The sequence below is a fragment of the Ziziphus jujuba genome, chromosome 8 (assembly GCF_031755915.1).
Source record: "Ziziphus jujuba cultivar Dongzao chromosome 8, ASM3175591v1".
Lineage (NCBI taxonomy): Eukaryota > Viridiplantae > Streptophyta > Magnoliopsida > Rosales > Rhamnaceae > Ziziphus > Ziziphus jujuba.
In genome coordinates, this window is record NC_083386.1 from 15,699,140 (window position 1) to 15,714,914 (window position 15,775).

At 29.9% G+C, this 15,775-nt stretch overlaps 1 protein-coding gene across 3 annotated transcripts; it reads left to right on the top strand.

Moving 5' to 3' along the window:
- The first annotated feature begins 9,349 nt into the window (after window positions 1–9,349).
- Window positions 9,350–15,182, top strand: LOC107413697 (synaptotagmin-3). Of its 3 annotated transcripts, none has more exons than XM_016021714.4 (12): window positions 9,350–9,970; window positions 10,897–10,995; window positions 11,120–11,170; window positions 11,247–11,370; window positions 11,588–11,706; window positions 11,816–11,917; window positions 12,073–12,147; window positions 12,284–12,360; window positions 12,600–12,849; window positions 13,213–13,584; window positions 14,451–14,579; window positions 14,683–15,182. In XM_016021714.4, the coding sequence occupies exons 1-12, from the start codon at window positions 9,860–9,862 to the stop codon at window positions 14,809–14,811; spliced, it is 1,638 nt and encodes a 545-aa protein (XP_015877200.3). In that variant the 5' UTR covers window positions 9,350–9,859; the 3' UTR covers window positions 14,812–15,182. The 3 variants fall into 3 exon arrangements, with proteins under 3 accessions (XP_015877200.3, XP_048327013.2, XP_048327014.2); XM_048471056.2 differs by lacking the exon at window positions 9,350–9,970 and adding an exon at window positions 10,002–10,821; XM_048471057.2 differs by lacking the exons at window positions 9,350–9,970; window positions 10,897–10,995; window positions 11,120–11,170; window positions 11,247–11,370; window positions 11,588–11,706 and having other exon boundaries at window positions 11,878–11,917; window positions 12,073–12,172.
- Window positions 15,183–15,775: the final 593 nt, after the last annotated feature.

The following is a 15,775-nucleotide window of genomic DNA, read 5'->3' on the forward strand; positions in this document are numbered from 1 at the left end:
TCTTGGTTCTCTAAGAATTATATCGAACTTTTCAAGATTTGCTTGTGGAGTTCAAATTTGACTTATCAATAGGTTATTTTGCACCCTATTATGGAGTCTTCACCATACCAAGGTTCTTACCTCAAATATAAATAAACAATCGAGGTCTTCCATTGATAACTTATAATTAAACGGTCCAAATCAATCTTTGTTATGGGTTTAGAGACAAGTTGCTCTAGGCTTGTATCAAAGATGACAATAGGAGATTTGATAGAAGATCTTTGAAGGCCGAGGTCAAGGCCAATATTGTGTAGCATAGTCAAAGCTCTAAGAATAAAAAAAAGACTAGAAGAGATTCCAAGTTAAGGCCTAAAAGAGGGATCTCCAAGAAGATTAAATTTCAAGAAAAATACTTCAATTATGATAAGATGGGTCACAGAGCTGCAGACTGCATGCTATCAAAAAAGAAAAAGAACAAAGAGGCACATATAGTAGAACAATCACTTGAGAGGTTGATGATATCAATCTAAGTACTATTGTCTTTGAAGTAAACCTGGTGGGGTCAAATCCTAAAGAGTGATGGATTGATACTGGTTCGACCAGCCACATATGTTTAAACAAAAGCTTGTTCACATCTTTTGAACTAAGTAAAAATGGTGAGAAGTTATTCATGAGGAATTCTGCCATTCTGAAGTCTAAGAGGAGGGCAAGGTAGTCCTGAAGATGACCTTTGAAAAGAACCTGACTCTGAACAATATGTTACATGTTCAAGACATTCATAAAAATCTAGTGTTTTCTGAGCAAGCATGGTTTTCTTTTGGTATTTGACTCTGATAAGGTTGTTTTGTCTAAGTATGGAATATTTGTGGGGAAAGACTAAATAGTCCATAGTTTGTTTAAACTAAGTGTAATGACTATAAAGCCTAATAAAATTAATAAAATTAGTATTTCTTCTGCTTACTTGCTTGAGTTTTCCAATTTGTGGCATAGTAGACTAGGTCATGTTAATTATAATTCTCTATGGAGATTAATTAACTTGAATCATATTTCCACATTTGAAATTGATTCCAAACAAAAATGTGAAACTTGTTTAGAGGCAAAATCAACAAGGTTATCATATCAAACGATTGAATGGAATATCGAACCTTTGGATTATATCCATTGTAATATATATGACTTGAAATTCGCATTAACTAGAAGAGGTAATAAGTCTTTTATCACCTTTATCGATGATAGCATCAAATATTGCTATGTACACTTATTTAAGAGCAAGGATGAGGAAATAGAGAAGTTTATTCTCAATAAAACTAAAGTTGAGAATCAACTCAACAAAAATATTAAAGTAATAAGAAGTGATTATGGTGGTGAGTATGTAACTCCATTTGATGAGTATTGTGCTTAACATGGTATTAGACATGAAATTATTCCACCATATTCACCACATTCAAATGGTGTGGCTGAAGAAAAAAATTATACCTTGAAAGATATGATGAATGCAATGCTGATAAGTTCTTGATTATCTTAAAACTCGTGGAGGAAACCATTTTATCAGTGAACTACCTTTAAAATAAAGTACCTTGAAAGAATCAAGTGAAGATGCCTTATGAGTTTTAGAAAGGAAGACAACCTTCCTATAAATACTTACGAGTGCGGAGTATTTGGCCAAACTAGTGGTACTTACTCATAAGAAAGTGAAAATAGATCCAAAAATAGTTGATTGCATCTTCATATATTATGCTCGAAATAGTAATGTCTATCGGTTTCTTGTGTAATGTATGAAATTCCTAATATACACAAGAATACGATAATGGAATCGAGAAATGCTTCATTTTTTATCACATTTTTTTGTACAAGTTTGTACATATAATGCTATCAATGAAGATAATCATGATAGTGATCAAGAATAGGAGACTAAAGTTAAGATTGAGGTTGATCTTAAATGAAGCAAGAGAATAAGAACGGAAAAATCCTTTAGTTTGGATTTTCTTATTTATGTGCTAAAAAGTAAACTTCAGAACTTCCAAGAAGCTGTAAACTCTCGTAAAGATATTTATGGAAACAAAGATTGATTTCATCTTGCAGAATCACACTTGGGAGTTAGTAGATCTTCCTCCAGGTTGTAAACCGTTGGATTACAAATGGACATTTAAAAGGAGAACGAAAGAAGATGGAACAATAGATAAATACAAGGCAATGCTTGTAATTAAGGGATACAAGCAATAAGAAGACCTTGATTATTTTGATACATATTCTCCAGTAACGAGAATAAATTCTATAAGGATGGTACCGATGATCACTGTATTGCAGGACCTTGAAGTACATCAAATGAATGTTAAAATAGCCTTTCTTAATGGAGATCTTGATGAAGAGATCTATATGGAGCAACCTGATGGTTTCTCCGTACCAGGACAAGAAAAAAAATTCTATAGATTTGTGAAATCCTTGTATGGACTAAAACAATCTCTAAAGCAATGACATCAAAAATTTGATAACGCCATGCTAAATAATGAATTTAAAATAAATGAGTGTGATATATGTGCTGTGTAAAAGATACAAAGAACGGATATGTCATTCTTTGTTTGTATGTACATGATATACTCATCATAGATAGTGACGACAATATGATCCAAACTGCAAAAGTCATGTTAAAATTCAAATTTAACAAGAAAGATATGGGGCTTGCCACTGTGATTTTAGGAATGCAAATCACTAAAACTTCGAATGCAATCGTTTTTAGTCAAACACATTATGTGGATAAAATACTGGATAAGTTTAGTACAGATGATGCTGATATAACTAGAACACCCATAGATATTATTTTACACTTATCCAAGAGTAAAGGAGAGAGTGTATTTTAAGTGGAATACGCAAGGGTGATTGGAATTCTGATATACCTAATGAGTTGTACAAAATTAGATATAGCGTATGCTATAAGTAGATTGAGTAGATACACAAATAATCCAAATGAAAATAAGTAGATTGAGTAGATACACAAGTAATCCAAATGAAAATCATTATAAATGAACCGTTAAAGTATTAAGATTCTTACAATATACTCGTAATTACGAACTTCACTATACAAGATATTCTGCTATATTAGAAAGATACAGTGATGCGAATTGGATATCAGATATCAAGAATTCAAAGTCCACAAGTGACTATGTATTCATATTAGCAGATGCAGTTGTAACATGGAAGTCCTCAAAACAAACTGTTACAGCTCAATCCACGATAGAATCTGAGTTCATTGTATTAGATAAATGTGGTAAAGAGGTTGAATGGTTATTCCAATTTTTAGAGGATATCCCAAGATGGCCTAAACCTGCGTCAACAATAAGTATACATTGTGATAGTCAATCTGTGATTGGAAGGGCTCATAATATTATGTATAATGGTAAGTCTAAATACATTCGTAGTAGATACAATTCCATTAAACAGTTAATCTCAGCTGGAGTTATCTTGATAGACCATGTAAAATCTAAAGATAACATTGCAGATCCGCCAACCAAAGGGTTAAATAAAATTTAGTTTAGAAGTCATCGAGGGGAATGGGATTGAATCCCATAGGAAAAGTAGATATGATGGAAATCCAACCTAGTAGACTGGAGATCCCAAGATCTAGGTTCAATAGAAGAAAGCAATTGTAAAGACTGGGATGGATCACTATAGGGGTTATTCCTCTACCCATTCCTATGCTGAAACAATGATAAATGAAGGTTAAGCATAAGGTATGCTTTTAATTATTCCTATATGTGTGTGTTTGGTAATCTATGCATAAACATGCTGATTAGATTGGAAATAGGAATCACTTATATGAGAAAGAAAAATGGATGCTTCAAAGGAGAATTATATAAGAGCACATTTCTCTAGAAAATCTCGTAGAACTAAGAAGGTGTTCAAAGCCAAAATGAACATAACAATTAGAATTGAAGTATACCAAGAAGGAATCATGTGTGAATTATATTATCATTTACATAAACGACGAAATGGATTAAAGCTATCATATCTATCATTAGTCAGTAAAGTATATATAATCTCGCAAGGAAAGATTCAAAGGGTAACATCTATCTATCCTATACGGGTTCCAACTATAGAGCTTTACACTAGAGTCCTGCATTGTCTCTAGTCGTCAAATCATTCCTATGGGAGATTGTAACATTTTTAATAAATGGAATTGAATGATTTAACATAAATGAGTTTAAATGGGTATTAATGGCTCAATCTTTTAGTTTTTCCTAATGTTTGGTTTTGAAGAAATATGGGCTTTTGACAAAATTGCTTTTTGAAAGAACGTAGGATACATCCTTCTTTTGAATATAAATGAATTTTTGGGTTTTGGTGTTGTCAGCATTGTGTATGTTAAAGTTTAGGTACTGAAAGTTCACAGAGAAAGATTTTGGTGGTATCATATCCAAGATCTAACCATCCGTTGTATCCTAGGATCCAAACATCACAAAACCATCTGTACTGATGTGGCAAAATTCATTTTAAGGACATTGTGATTTTGGATCAATCCAGATCATACAACATCATACATACAAGTTCTGAAAGTTATAAAATTTATTTTCTAATTTTCTTATAATTTTAGACAATAATATATATATATAAATATATATAGGCGTCTAAAAGAGAGGGATTTTACTCAAACTTTGATTGAACTAGGGTTTAAAATTGTGTTCTTAATGGTAAGTGGCTTTTCATTGGACCAAATATACAAATACAAATATTTATAAGTATTTGTTTTCTTAATTCCTACCATTTTAAACACATATAGTAATAATTTCTTGGGAAAATGCTCCAAGCAAATTCAAAATACAGTTTTTCTTTCTTTTTTTTTTTCTTTTCTTTTTTTATTGTTTTAAGTCGTATCTTCTAATTACATGTAAGATCTGTGGTGGTGATATTAATTGAATCATTGTTATTTGTTAATTTATATTTTCAGGCCAAATTCTTTTATAATTAGTTGTGTTAGGATCGGCCACAATAGCTCATCCAAACATGTTTGGTAGGTGGAAATTGACTAAGAGGTGACCATTCATTATTATGATAATTCCAGTATCACCTAAAATTCTTAGTTTTGATTTGATTTTGGTCACCTAATGATAAGAAGCAACAATAAGAATTTCCATTATAGGACTTAGGTCATCTAAAAAATAAAAACATTATGTATATAAACGCAAATCTGAACAAATTATTTTTATAATATATAAAGCTAGCTGCCTGTAACCATAGAACTTAAGGGGTTCCGTAACATTTTCAAAATACATTTTTATAAATCAGTATTGTAAAATGAAAAATGTTAAACTTGATTTTGAAATTTTAGTATTTAAAAACGTATTCAATAATATATTAAAAAATATTTTATGAGGATAAAAATGATAAATTTGTTTGTTAAAAATTAAATAATATATATATATGGTAAACAAATATTTGTTTTCAAAAATAAAAATCATTATCCATAATTATATACGATATATATTAACTATTGCATATATTTATATAAAATAAATATTTTTTACTTACAATAATAAATATTATCTATACCCCTTTATGTAACAATTTCCAAAAATTTTCAGATTCATGTAAACATCTTTTGAATATTTTCTTAATTTATCCCTGGACGAGATTTTAGTTACTTTGCATTTTCATAAAATAAAAAAACATTTTGTAATACAATACATGACAAATCCTAAGTTTCTATTAAATTCTGTGGACAAATGCATAAGCGTAAAACATAAAATTTAATAGAAAATTAGTTTCATGCAAACTAGAAATTGGTTTCTCCTTCTATTTTGGGTATATTTATGTTATCCTTTTAATTATTAATGTTTCTTACTATGAGAATAATTTTATCCATTCTAATATTTTGTTGTATCTGGCACCAACTAAAGCTCCTCTAATTAAGATTAGTTGGGCAACTTTAAAAATCAATTTCAGCCTGTCAAATGGGGCTTCTAAAGATTGCACATAAAATTTATTAAAAAAATAAAAAATAAAAAGTTGCTTTTGGTGCGCCCCATTTATGGTTGTCCAAAAGAAAACAAATAAAGCACTAATGATTAATGTATAAATACTTAAGAATTAAGTTTAGCTTTTTTTCTTTTTTCTTTTTTTGAAAGTATGCAAGGAAAAGTGAGCTTAAGTCGTCAGCAACGACAATTTCCCCATTAACTTTGCTATATAACCTTTATTTATTTATTTGGTGAACTTTCTATCTATCCTAATCCGACTCACAAAAGCTCATGGAGCATCCATGAGCTTTTTCTTTTCTTTTTTTTTTGTGTAAATTTCATGCCAATTGTTACCGGCCAGTTTATTCTATTTCTATATAAATTTTAGTTACTTGCACCAATACCTTTTGAACTATGCGAAAACTTGCAAAGTGCCCTTAGATTATGAAATTGGGAATTATGCACTTTGAATTTTCAAGCTGTTGCCATATACAGGGAATTGTTTGATACTGTTTATTATTTACTATTAAATATTACGTGCAACACGCTTGGATAATAAAAAAGGGGCATAATTAACATTCTAATTGAAATATAAATGGTACATACAAATTCTTTAATGCATATCCTTGTTAATTTGACCGTCATGGCCTAACAATTTTTTCTTTCTTCCATCTTTTTTGGTGAATTTGTCATGGCCTTACACTTGGTTACATGACATTTTAACCGTCTAAAATAAATTAATGAAGTCAAAAAATGTCGTGGCAGAGTATCATTTTGAAGGTTTAGGGCATTGATGCAAAAAATTCTTTTCAAATACGCTTGTCTTATTATCAATGATTATGATTATTAACTGCATGAGTTCAGCTTTTAAAAAACAAAAAAAGACCTTTATTTCTTTGTTTATTTATCAATGCGCCTGATACTAGGATTGCATATCAATGCATCGAAGCTTACAAATCTACTTTACAAAATATATTTCGAATGAGATTTTTTCTTTGAGTAATAATTTTTTGAAGGGGGGCTTTTTTTTTTTTTTTTTTTTGTGGATAGATTTGAAGGGGTCTTTAATATTGCAACTATGTAAAAAATATTATCCGTGACAACTAACAAAAAAATATAATCATTTGATTATTCATACTTTCAAACTATGTGACTCGTTGATGTCAAAAGTCAACCATTATCTTTGAATATCCCTTCTCCACGGTCCAATTAGTAAATTGAATTTTCTGAAAGATCTGAAATTGAAGAAATTATTTAATCGGCCGACCTATAAGAAAATATATGGTACTCCCACACTCACAAATCTATACCGAGACTACCTTAAAATAATTAAAAAATAAATAAAAATAACCGAACATTCATGACACTGTACATACTTCCCATATACTGTAAAATTTTCTATGTTTAAAGCATCTACAATATTAATGGTGCTTTTTATCATTAAAAAAAAAGCAACTAGATCTTCAAAATAAAAAGAGTTTTGGAGAATTTGTAAAATAAAAGGTGGAATTTTTTATTTAACTCGAATAACACTCTTTCATTTACTAATAAACAATTATAATTTATTTTTCTCTTTGTTCTTTTCTTCAGGGTTTCACTCTTTTTTTTTTTTTTTTGAATTTACATAAAAAAGAAATATGAAATTAAATATAATTATAATTGTGGAGTAATAAATAAATATATTAAAAAATTTATATAAAAAATGGGTTTAACTCTATATATTTGAAAAGTCCAACCCTATTTTTTATTTTAACTTTTAAATTTAAATAACCTGTTGGAGTTATCGAAAATAGATTTATTATTTAAAATAAAAAAAATTTAAACTTTTAATGAGCGATACACAAGAAAATATTACATATGAGTAAAAAAAAGATTGTGTAATTATTTAATATTAAAAAAAAATCTGAACCCTATAAGACAATAATTAAGTATTTAATTACGAATTACTTTGGACACACATGTTCTATTGGTTGGATAAAAAAAATTCATTAAAGTTAATTACATTTTAATACCTTGACTTCGAAGATTTTTAAATTTAAACCTTTAATTTTTCAATTTAACAATTTAAGTTTTTAATTTTTCAAATTATTGCAATTTCGGCTTTTGATTTTTAATTAAAAAATCTTAACAATAATTTTACAAAAGTAATATTAAATTTCGAATTATAAAATATAAAAATGTTAAATTTTAAAATTAGTTTTAAAAATCTGCATTTTAAGTATCTTTTTAGTTAAATTTAGTATAATTTAATATTAGTTAAGTGACATATAGTAACATTCTTTTAATAATGAAAGGTATTAAAGTGCAAAATTAAAGGTAGTTTCAATATTTTATATTTTTTATATTTTTTTAGTTTGAAAATTGATATAGTTTAAAACTATTTAATGAGATTACTGTTAAACCTATAGTAAAAAATTGAATGAGAGCAAAATTGCAATAAATTGAAATTTTGAAAACCTAAATTATTGAGTTGAAAATTTAAAACTTAAATTACAGAAACTTAAAAGTTAAGGAATGTAATCAACTCCTTTGAATATATGTAGATATCCCCTTCCCAAAAAAGCCTTGTAAAAACTTATATGGTCCTACACATATGTTTGTAAAATCGGTCAATAAGTAGGCAAACTTCCTTCTATAAAATTTAAAAAAAAAAAAGCCGAACTTCCTTCTAAACTGAAATTTAGAGAGGTTATACTCATAAATAGTGATTCTTAAATGAGACTTAGTTCGTATACTTTTTTTTTTTTTTTCAGTTCGCATACTTCTTTTTTTTTTTTTTTTCTTGGTAAAATATATAGTTTGCATACTTTTTATTTTCTAAGAAGAGTTCAGTTTGCACAATATCAAGCTATATATATTTAACATTTAACATTTAACCCAAAAAAAAACAAAAACTAAATATGTCTAACATAAAGGGGATAATCTGTGACAAAATCACCTCTGAGTTCAAATTTCTATTTTTTAAATTATTAAAAAAAACTCATTTAAAATAAATAGTTCACTGGAAATTTTTTTATGGGTAAAAAAAAATATAAATAATGAAATTTTGAACAATTGAAAAACTTTCAATTTCTGAACATAAATAAAATAAAATAAAATAAAAGCTATCTCTTAGATGGTGACATAAAGGCTTTAACAGGCTTTTCCTTTTCGGTACAGCACGTAACTTCTTAAACGATGATTCATATAAAAGGAATAACAAAAAAATAAAAACTCTTAGTGGATATTTCGTCCTTATTCGAACTAACAAAAAAGTCCTGTCAAATATATATATATATATTATGTAATTGATCAAAAAGTCCAAAATTACAGGCACAGAAAAATAGGGTATTTCTATTTCACATGCAAACTTCTGATTGGCCAAATCAACAATGAAAGTGGAAATTTCTCATACTCAAGAACGCAGCTTTACGTTTTTGGAAGAAACATATTGTGTAAAAGTAAACGATATATAACACGTGCTGTATGATTTTATTTTATTTTTTACCATTATTATTATTATTACTATTATTATATTTTGGGTGACTACGTGCTGTTGAATTTGAAGTGAAAGGAAGAAACCCATAACGTGTCTATCTCTCTTCATTTTGGCGCTTTCATTTGGGAGAGAGTTCTGTTCGTTTACCACCTTGACCGCTTAATACCTTCCTCACTAAAATTTCTTCCTAGTTCTTGCAGTTTCTCACATGGTCAACATTTTTTTTTTTTTTGGTGGAAGATTTGTCATTCTTCATCCTCGTTTTTCCCATTCATTTGATTAATGTTGCGTTTATCGAGTTTCGGTCCATGTGGTTCATTGAATTTTGTATTTCTTATATTATAAATAAGATCTTCTGTTTTTAAGTTTTCTTTCTTTTCTATTTCTTTTTGTTTATTAATTGCTGATTCAAATTTCAATTTCCGTAATTTTTCTTTGAGTCTTTTGGAATATGGGAATTCTGAGTAGTTTGCTTGGAGTTGTTGGCTTTGGAATTGGAATCTTTTCTGGACTATTGGTGGGGTTCTTCCTTTTCATTTATTCAGAGCCCAAGAAAGTAGAGGTACAGTTCTTTGCTTTTGATTTATTACATAAAGATTTGTTTCAGCATTTCATTAGTGGGTCTATCTTTGAACGTTTTTTATCTAAGAATTTGTTATTTTGTATAAGTTTTTCATTCCATGATCGCCTTTTTTTTTGTCATAAATTAGATTTTAGCAAAATGGGTTTTTCTTGAAAGTCTCCATATATGGTTTTTTTTCCCCTGCATTTTTGGAATGCTTATGTGGGTTTTAGTATTTTATTTATTTATTTATTTATTTATTTTCAGTCTTAAGATGCAATTTTAGTGTTATACATATATATGCATTTATTTAAAAACTTCAGAAGGAAAAAAAGTCAAGGTAGGATGAATTTGATATGCGTGTTCTGGTTATTGGATTTTAGATTCTATTTCAAAAAGTTTTAAAAGGACTCACAAAATGAATGTAAGTTTTTATTTGCATTTTATTTATTTTTGTATTTCTATCTTTTTCATGCTTTTTTTTTTTTTTTTTTCAATGCAATCAATAAGCACAGTGAAGGATGAAATTAATCGCTTACATTTCATGTCGATTCGATAAATTAGTCTTATATTTGAAGTTGCTTGAGGATTCTAATTAGCATTTGTACTCTTCTTTAAACCCGGTTTCGTTTTTTCCTTTTTTATTATCTCTTTCTTTTTTGTTGGGAAATGTAAAAGGTCAAAAATAAAGTACAACAAATTTTGATGCTTCTTTTTTTATTTTCTTCTTCTTCTTCTTTTATTTTCATTTTATGTTTTGAATGTTAATGGTATTCGTTTACCTGACGAACATCGAATGTACAGCTGAATAATGACTTTAACTAAGTTAACAAAATCAAAAGCCCTGTTCTGTAAGTTTCCTTCCATTTGTTTTTTGTTTTTAGTACTTCGATTACTTTGATTTATCGTAATTCTTAATGTTGCAGGATCCGGTTATCAGGCCATTATATGAGTTAGACACAAGTTCTCTTGAAGATATTCTGCCTGAGATTCCAATGTGGGTGAAAAACCCCGACTATGATCGAGTTAGTATTTGCATTGGATCATTAATTTCAGATAGAATATTTTCTCTGCTTTCGGTTTTAGATCGTAATATTTATATCATTCTTTTGATTTAAATCTCTTTTTGGTATATGTATCAATGTGCAGCTAGATTGGCTAAACAAGTTTATCCTGCAAATGTGGCCTTACCTCGATACGGTGATGTTATAGTTAATGCTTCTGCTATTTTTATTCTTTCATTGAAGATTTGAGACTGAGTTTATTCAATCTGCAGGCAATTTGTTGTAGAATAAGAAACATGGCACCGTCCATTTTTGCAGAGTATATTGGGAAGTTTAATATTGAGGCAATTGAGTTTGAAAATCTGAGTCTTGGAACTCTTCCTCCAAAAATCTATGGTTAGTCTACTCCCTCCATCATCTAATCTCGTATGCTTGATAAATATGTCGAATATAAAGCATAAATTAAGTACAAGCAAGATCCAATCTTTGAACACATGGTGGAACCACTTGATTCTAGGATTTATGTGAAATTTTTGGAAAATTCTACCTCGCATTAGCCGTTATATTTGATTTTGGTATCTTATAATTGATTTTGCATTTTGAAACTTTGCAGGTTTAAAATTTTACAAGACCAATGAGAAACAACTAGTCATGGAACCTATATTTAAATGGGCTGGCAATCCTAACATTGTTCTGGTAGTAAAATTATTGTCTCTAAGAATTAAAGTCCAGGTGAGAAGATACTAAAGAACTAAATCCTGACAAATTAAGGATGTGTTTGTTTAATATCTGCTTCGTTTCATGCATTTCTCTCAAAAGACTAACTGGTGCTGACTGTCAGTTAGTAGATTTGCAAATATTTGCGTCTCCACGGATTAATTTGAAACCTCTTGTTCCTTCCTTCCCTTGTTTTGCAAACATTGCAGTTTGTTTGATGGAAAAGGTAGGAGAACATACTTGCCACAAAAGAGCTTACCTTCTTTTCATTTATTTATCTTTTTTTTTTTTTTTTTTTTTGGGTATTATTTCTGTATATCTGTGTTCCACTGGTAGGATCATATAATCTTACATGAGGAATTTTCTTCAATTTTTGTGCAGCCACATGTAGATTTTGGCATGAAAGTATTAGGAGGGGATTTAATGTCTATACCTGGCCTCTATCGGTTTATTCAGGTGCTACACCTGTAATTCTCTTATGGTAGGAATTTTCCTTTGAGCTTACAATTGTCTTGTATAAGATGGTTGGTAGATTACTAAGCTCACTTGGTGGTTGGTTTGAATCAACTAAATTATTCTAGGTGCTTTGCAGGAAACTATCAAAAGACAAATTGCAAGACTATACCTTTGGCCCCAAACTCTTGAAATTCCTATTCTTGATGCTTCAACGTGAGTTTATACAAGATGATATAGATTTCCTTGGAACTAAGTAGATCCTATATGTTCAAAATCTATCAGTTCCATGTTTTCTGCTATGTTCAATAAGATTTCTCATTCTAAATTTCTAAACTATTTCTATTGCATTATTTAGTCATCGTCTAATGGAGCATTACATATCATTGTCTATTTGTGAAGTTCACAAACTGAAATGTAGTGGTTGAACTTTAGTTTCGTTGGCCTTTGAACAGAGTTGCTGTTGTGAAGCCTGTGGGGATACTACATGTGAAGGTTGTTCGGGCACTGAAACTTTTGAACATGGACTTCTTGGGAACTTCTGATCCTTATGTCAAACTCAGCTTTAGTGGAGAGAGACTGTCTGCAAAGAGGACAACAGTCAAGATGAATAACTTGAATCCTGAATGGAACGAGAAGTTCAAGCTTATTGTGAAGGATCCTCAATCTCAAGCTCTTGAGTTACAAGTGTATGACTGGGACAAGGTTTTCCTCTCTCCATCTCCTTAATGTTTAGTTCGCGTATTTGGTTAGTTCACCCTTTACTTCGTGTAGAAATTTACTGCAATTAACTAATTAGAGTCTTACAAGCTTCTTATTTCTTCATGGTATTATTGATTTGAAATTTGTCAAAGTAAGTTTCTTTTATTTGCAATAGGAATCTTTTAAGATTTGTATTTAACTTAGGACCCTGCTTAGTCGTAATGGCCTATCTTCAAAGTTTGTTATGCAATTCATTTATTCTAAAGAAATCTGGTCGTTGTAGTTTCCAGTATTTATTCTGATATAATGCTGTTGTAGAGGGGATTCAAAATTCAAGTTGTGTTCGTTTACTATGTTTTTTCACAGGTTGGGAGACATGACAGGTTAGGAATGCAGTTAGTTCCCCTAAAACTGCTAACACCCAATGAGACAAAAGAATTCACATTGGATCTGGTCAAGAATACAAATATGAATGATCCTCAAAACAAAAAGCGTAGAGGGAAAATTGTGGTGGAGATGACTTTTGTTCCTTTCAAACCAGACAGCATCAAGTTCAATGAATCTTGGGATGGAAATGGCAAGATGGAAAGCAGAACAAGTAGATCATTGGATGATGAGGCCCTGGGTAAAGCAGGTTTACTTTCGGTCATGATCCTAGGAGCTGAGGATGTAGAAGGGGAGCATCACAACAATCCTTATGCTTTGATTCGCTATAGAGGAGAAACGAAGAAAACTAAGGTAGTAAACTTTCGTTTTCAATTGTTATCAATTCTTTTTCTAAGTATCAATCTCTGTGACTCTTTTTCGCAACTGTGAACCACAGATATATTTGGCATTACAAGTTCTACGGTTTTTATCATTCTTTATGTTTGGATTAAGATATTGACACCACTTGAACCCTCAAAAGATCTTTGGTCAAAGTAGGTATTTTAGGTTGCTTTTTGTGCTATTTCTTGGTTCTGGAATCCAACAAAGAACCAAAGACATAGTATTCTGCAAAACTAGCTTGCATATTACATATTTCAGTTTCATGTAAATTGTCAAAGGTAGTGAGTCCAAAAAAACAACATTAGGGAATGTGTTGGTGTATAATTTGTTAACTTGATATACAGAGTTGGGTCCACATCTTATCTAGTTAAGCTTTTAAAATAGATGGTAACTTAACATGGCATTAGAGCTTTGCTAACCATAAGATCTCGAGTTTGAATCTTGACATCCCCATTTGCATATTTGGCACATCTAAGGCCGACCTCTTTCCTCCTCCTATAATGGCCTCGCATTTACGAAATGCAGCCTATACAGAATTCAATGATCTAAGATTGCTTTCATCCTTTCATACTGTTTATGGTTTAAAGTATGAAATGAAGCTCTTCAAAATTTCCAATTTCTATTTTTCTCACAACTTTAATATGGTAAGTGCTAAGTTCAATTAAGCTTCAATTGGTAGCTCAATTGTAGAGCTTTTTCAACTGCTACATATAACCTTGCAATGTAGACAAGTCTAACTGTTCACCAACATTTATCAAAGTAGCTTTTGCAAGTATTTTAATGGTTAGATTTACACATTCATTTTTTTACTAATTTATGAGTTGATGTTTAATCAGATAATGAGAAGAACTCGTGACCCGGTTTGGAACGAAGAGTTTCAGTTTATGCTTGATGAGCCTCCATTGCACGACAAGATTAGTGTGGAGGTCATGAGCAGCAGGACAGGACTTAGTCTTCGATCGAAGGTATTATTACCAGTTTTTTATCACTCATTGTCCCTATTAATATTGGTTTGTACATTATTAGATCTTACAAATGCTGAAAATTTTTGTTATCTTCTTTATGTAGGAATCATTGGGATACATTGAAATTAATCTCACTGATGTCGTACACAATGGACGCATCAATGAAATATACCATCTTATTGATTCAAAAAATGGGAAAATTCATATAGAGATAAGCTGGAATGTGACTTGAAGCTTTGTATTTGGTTCATGATATCTTGCCAAGAAGAATTTTTAACCACAAAGGACTGCAGGAGTAAAATGAGATACAGAAAAAGAAAGCATAGCAATTTTTCTTTTTCTTTTTTTTTGGGTCATATTTTTGTTATAATATTTTCAATCTAGAGTCTTTTATAGCAAAGTGGGGTTATCATAATTTTTATACAATGAAAATTTTTCATAAAGCTTGGCAGATCATTATATAACTCTGCAAGTGTTAAAAGATTTTGTTGAATGTATTGTATGTGAATTTTTAGACAAGTGGATTTCAATTGGCTTTAAAGTGTATACGATTGTTTATATGTCTATCTTGCATAATATGAGGCTTTTGTCCAAATTGTTTGAGAGCTTTCTCAAGTTTATTATTATTACTTTTTATATTTTTGCTTTTATTTTTATTTTTAGGACAATTCAGACAAGATAAAAGAGGCTATTAACATTCTTTATATTATTTGTATGTACAGTGAGGTTTATATGTTCGCTTTGCTGTCTTTAAGCCAAGGTTTTTTTCATGGTCATCGGATTCTCTCAACTGGGTTTCAACTGGGTTGAGTCCTCTTTGTCAAAATGAAGACAATGCTTTAACTAAAATAAACCATAAACAACAAGGAATACACGATGGTTGCACGAAAACAGTCTTAATATTCATAAGACGATGGTTATGGGAACTATCATGAAAACAAAACAAAAAAAAAAAAAAAAAAAAAACAAAAACAAAAAAAAAAAAAAAATTCTTTCAATAACAGTGCCCATTGACTACATACTACAACCGTTAAACCAACAACTGTTGTGGTATCTTTTTTTCTTTTTCTTTTTTTTTCTCAAACACCCTCCTTTTTTGTTGTTGTTGTTGTTGTTGTTGTTGTTGTTGTTGTTGATACTTAAAAGTGGGTATTTATTGAAACAAAAAGAAAAAAAAGAACCAAACAAAAAGCCTA

What these genes read in the sequence shown, in the direction of transcription:
- LOC107413697 (XM_016021714.4), top strand. Translation starts at nt 9,860, where the DNA reads ATGGGAATTCTGAGTAGTTTGCTTGGAGTTGTTGGCTTTGGAATTGGA. An exon ending in CAGAGCCCAAGAAAGTAGAG is followed by an intron (nt 9,971 to 10,896) that starts GTACAGTTCTTT and finishes TTAATGTTGCAG; the next exon opens with GATCCGGTTATCAGGCCATT. An exon ending in CCTATTCTTGATGCTTCAAC is followed by an intron (nt 12,361 to 12,599) that starts GTGAGTTTATAC and finishes GCCTTTGAACAG; the next exon opens with AGTTGCTGTTGTGAAGCCTG.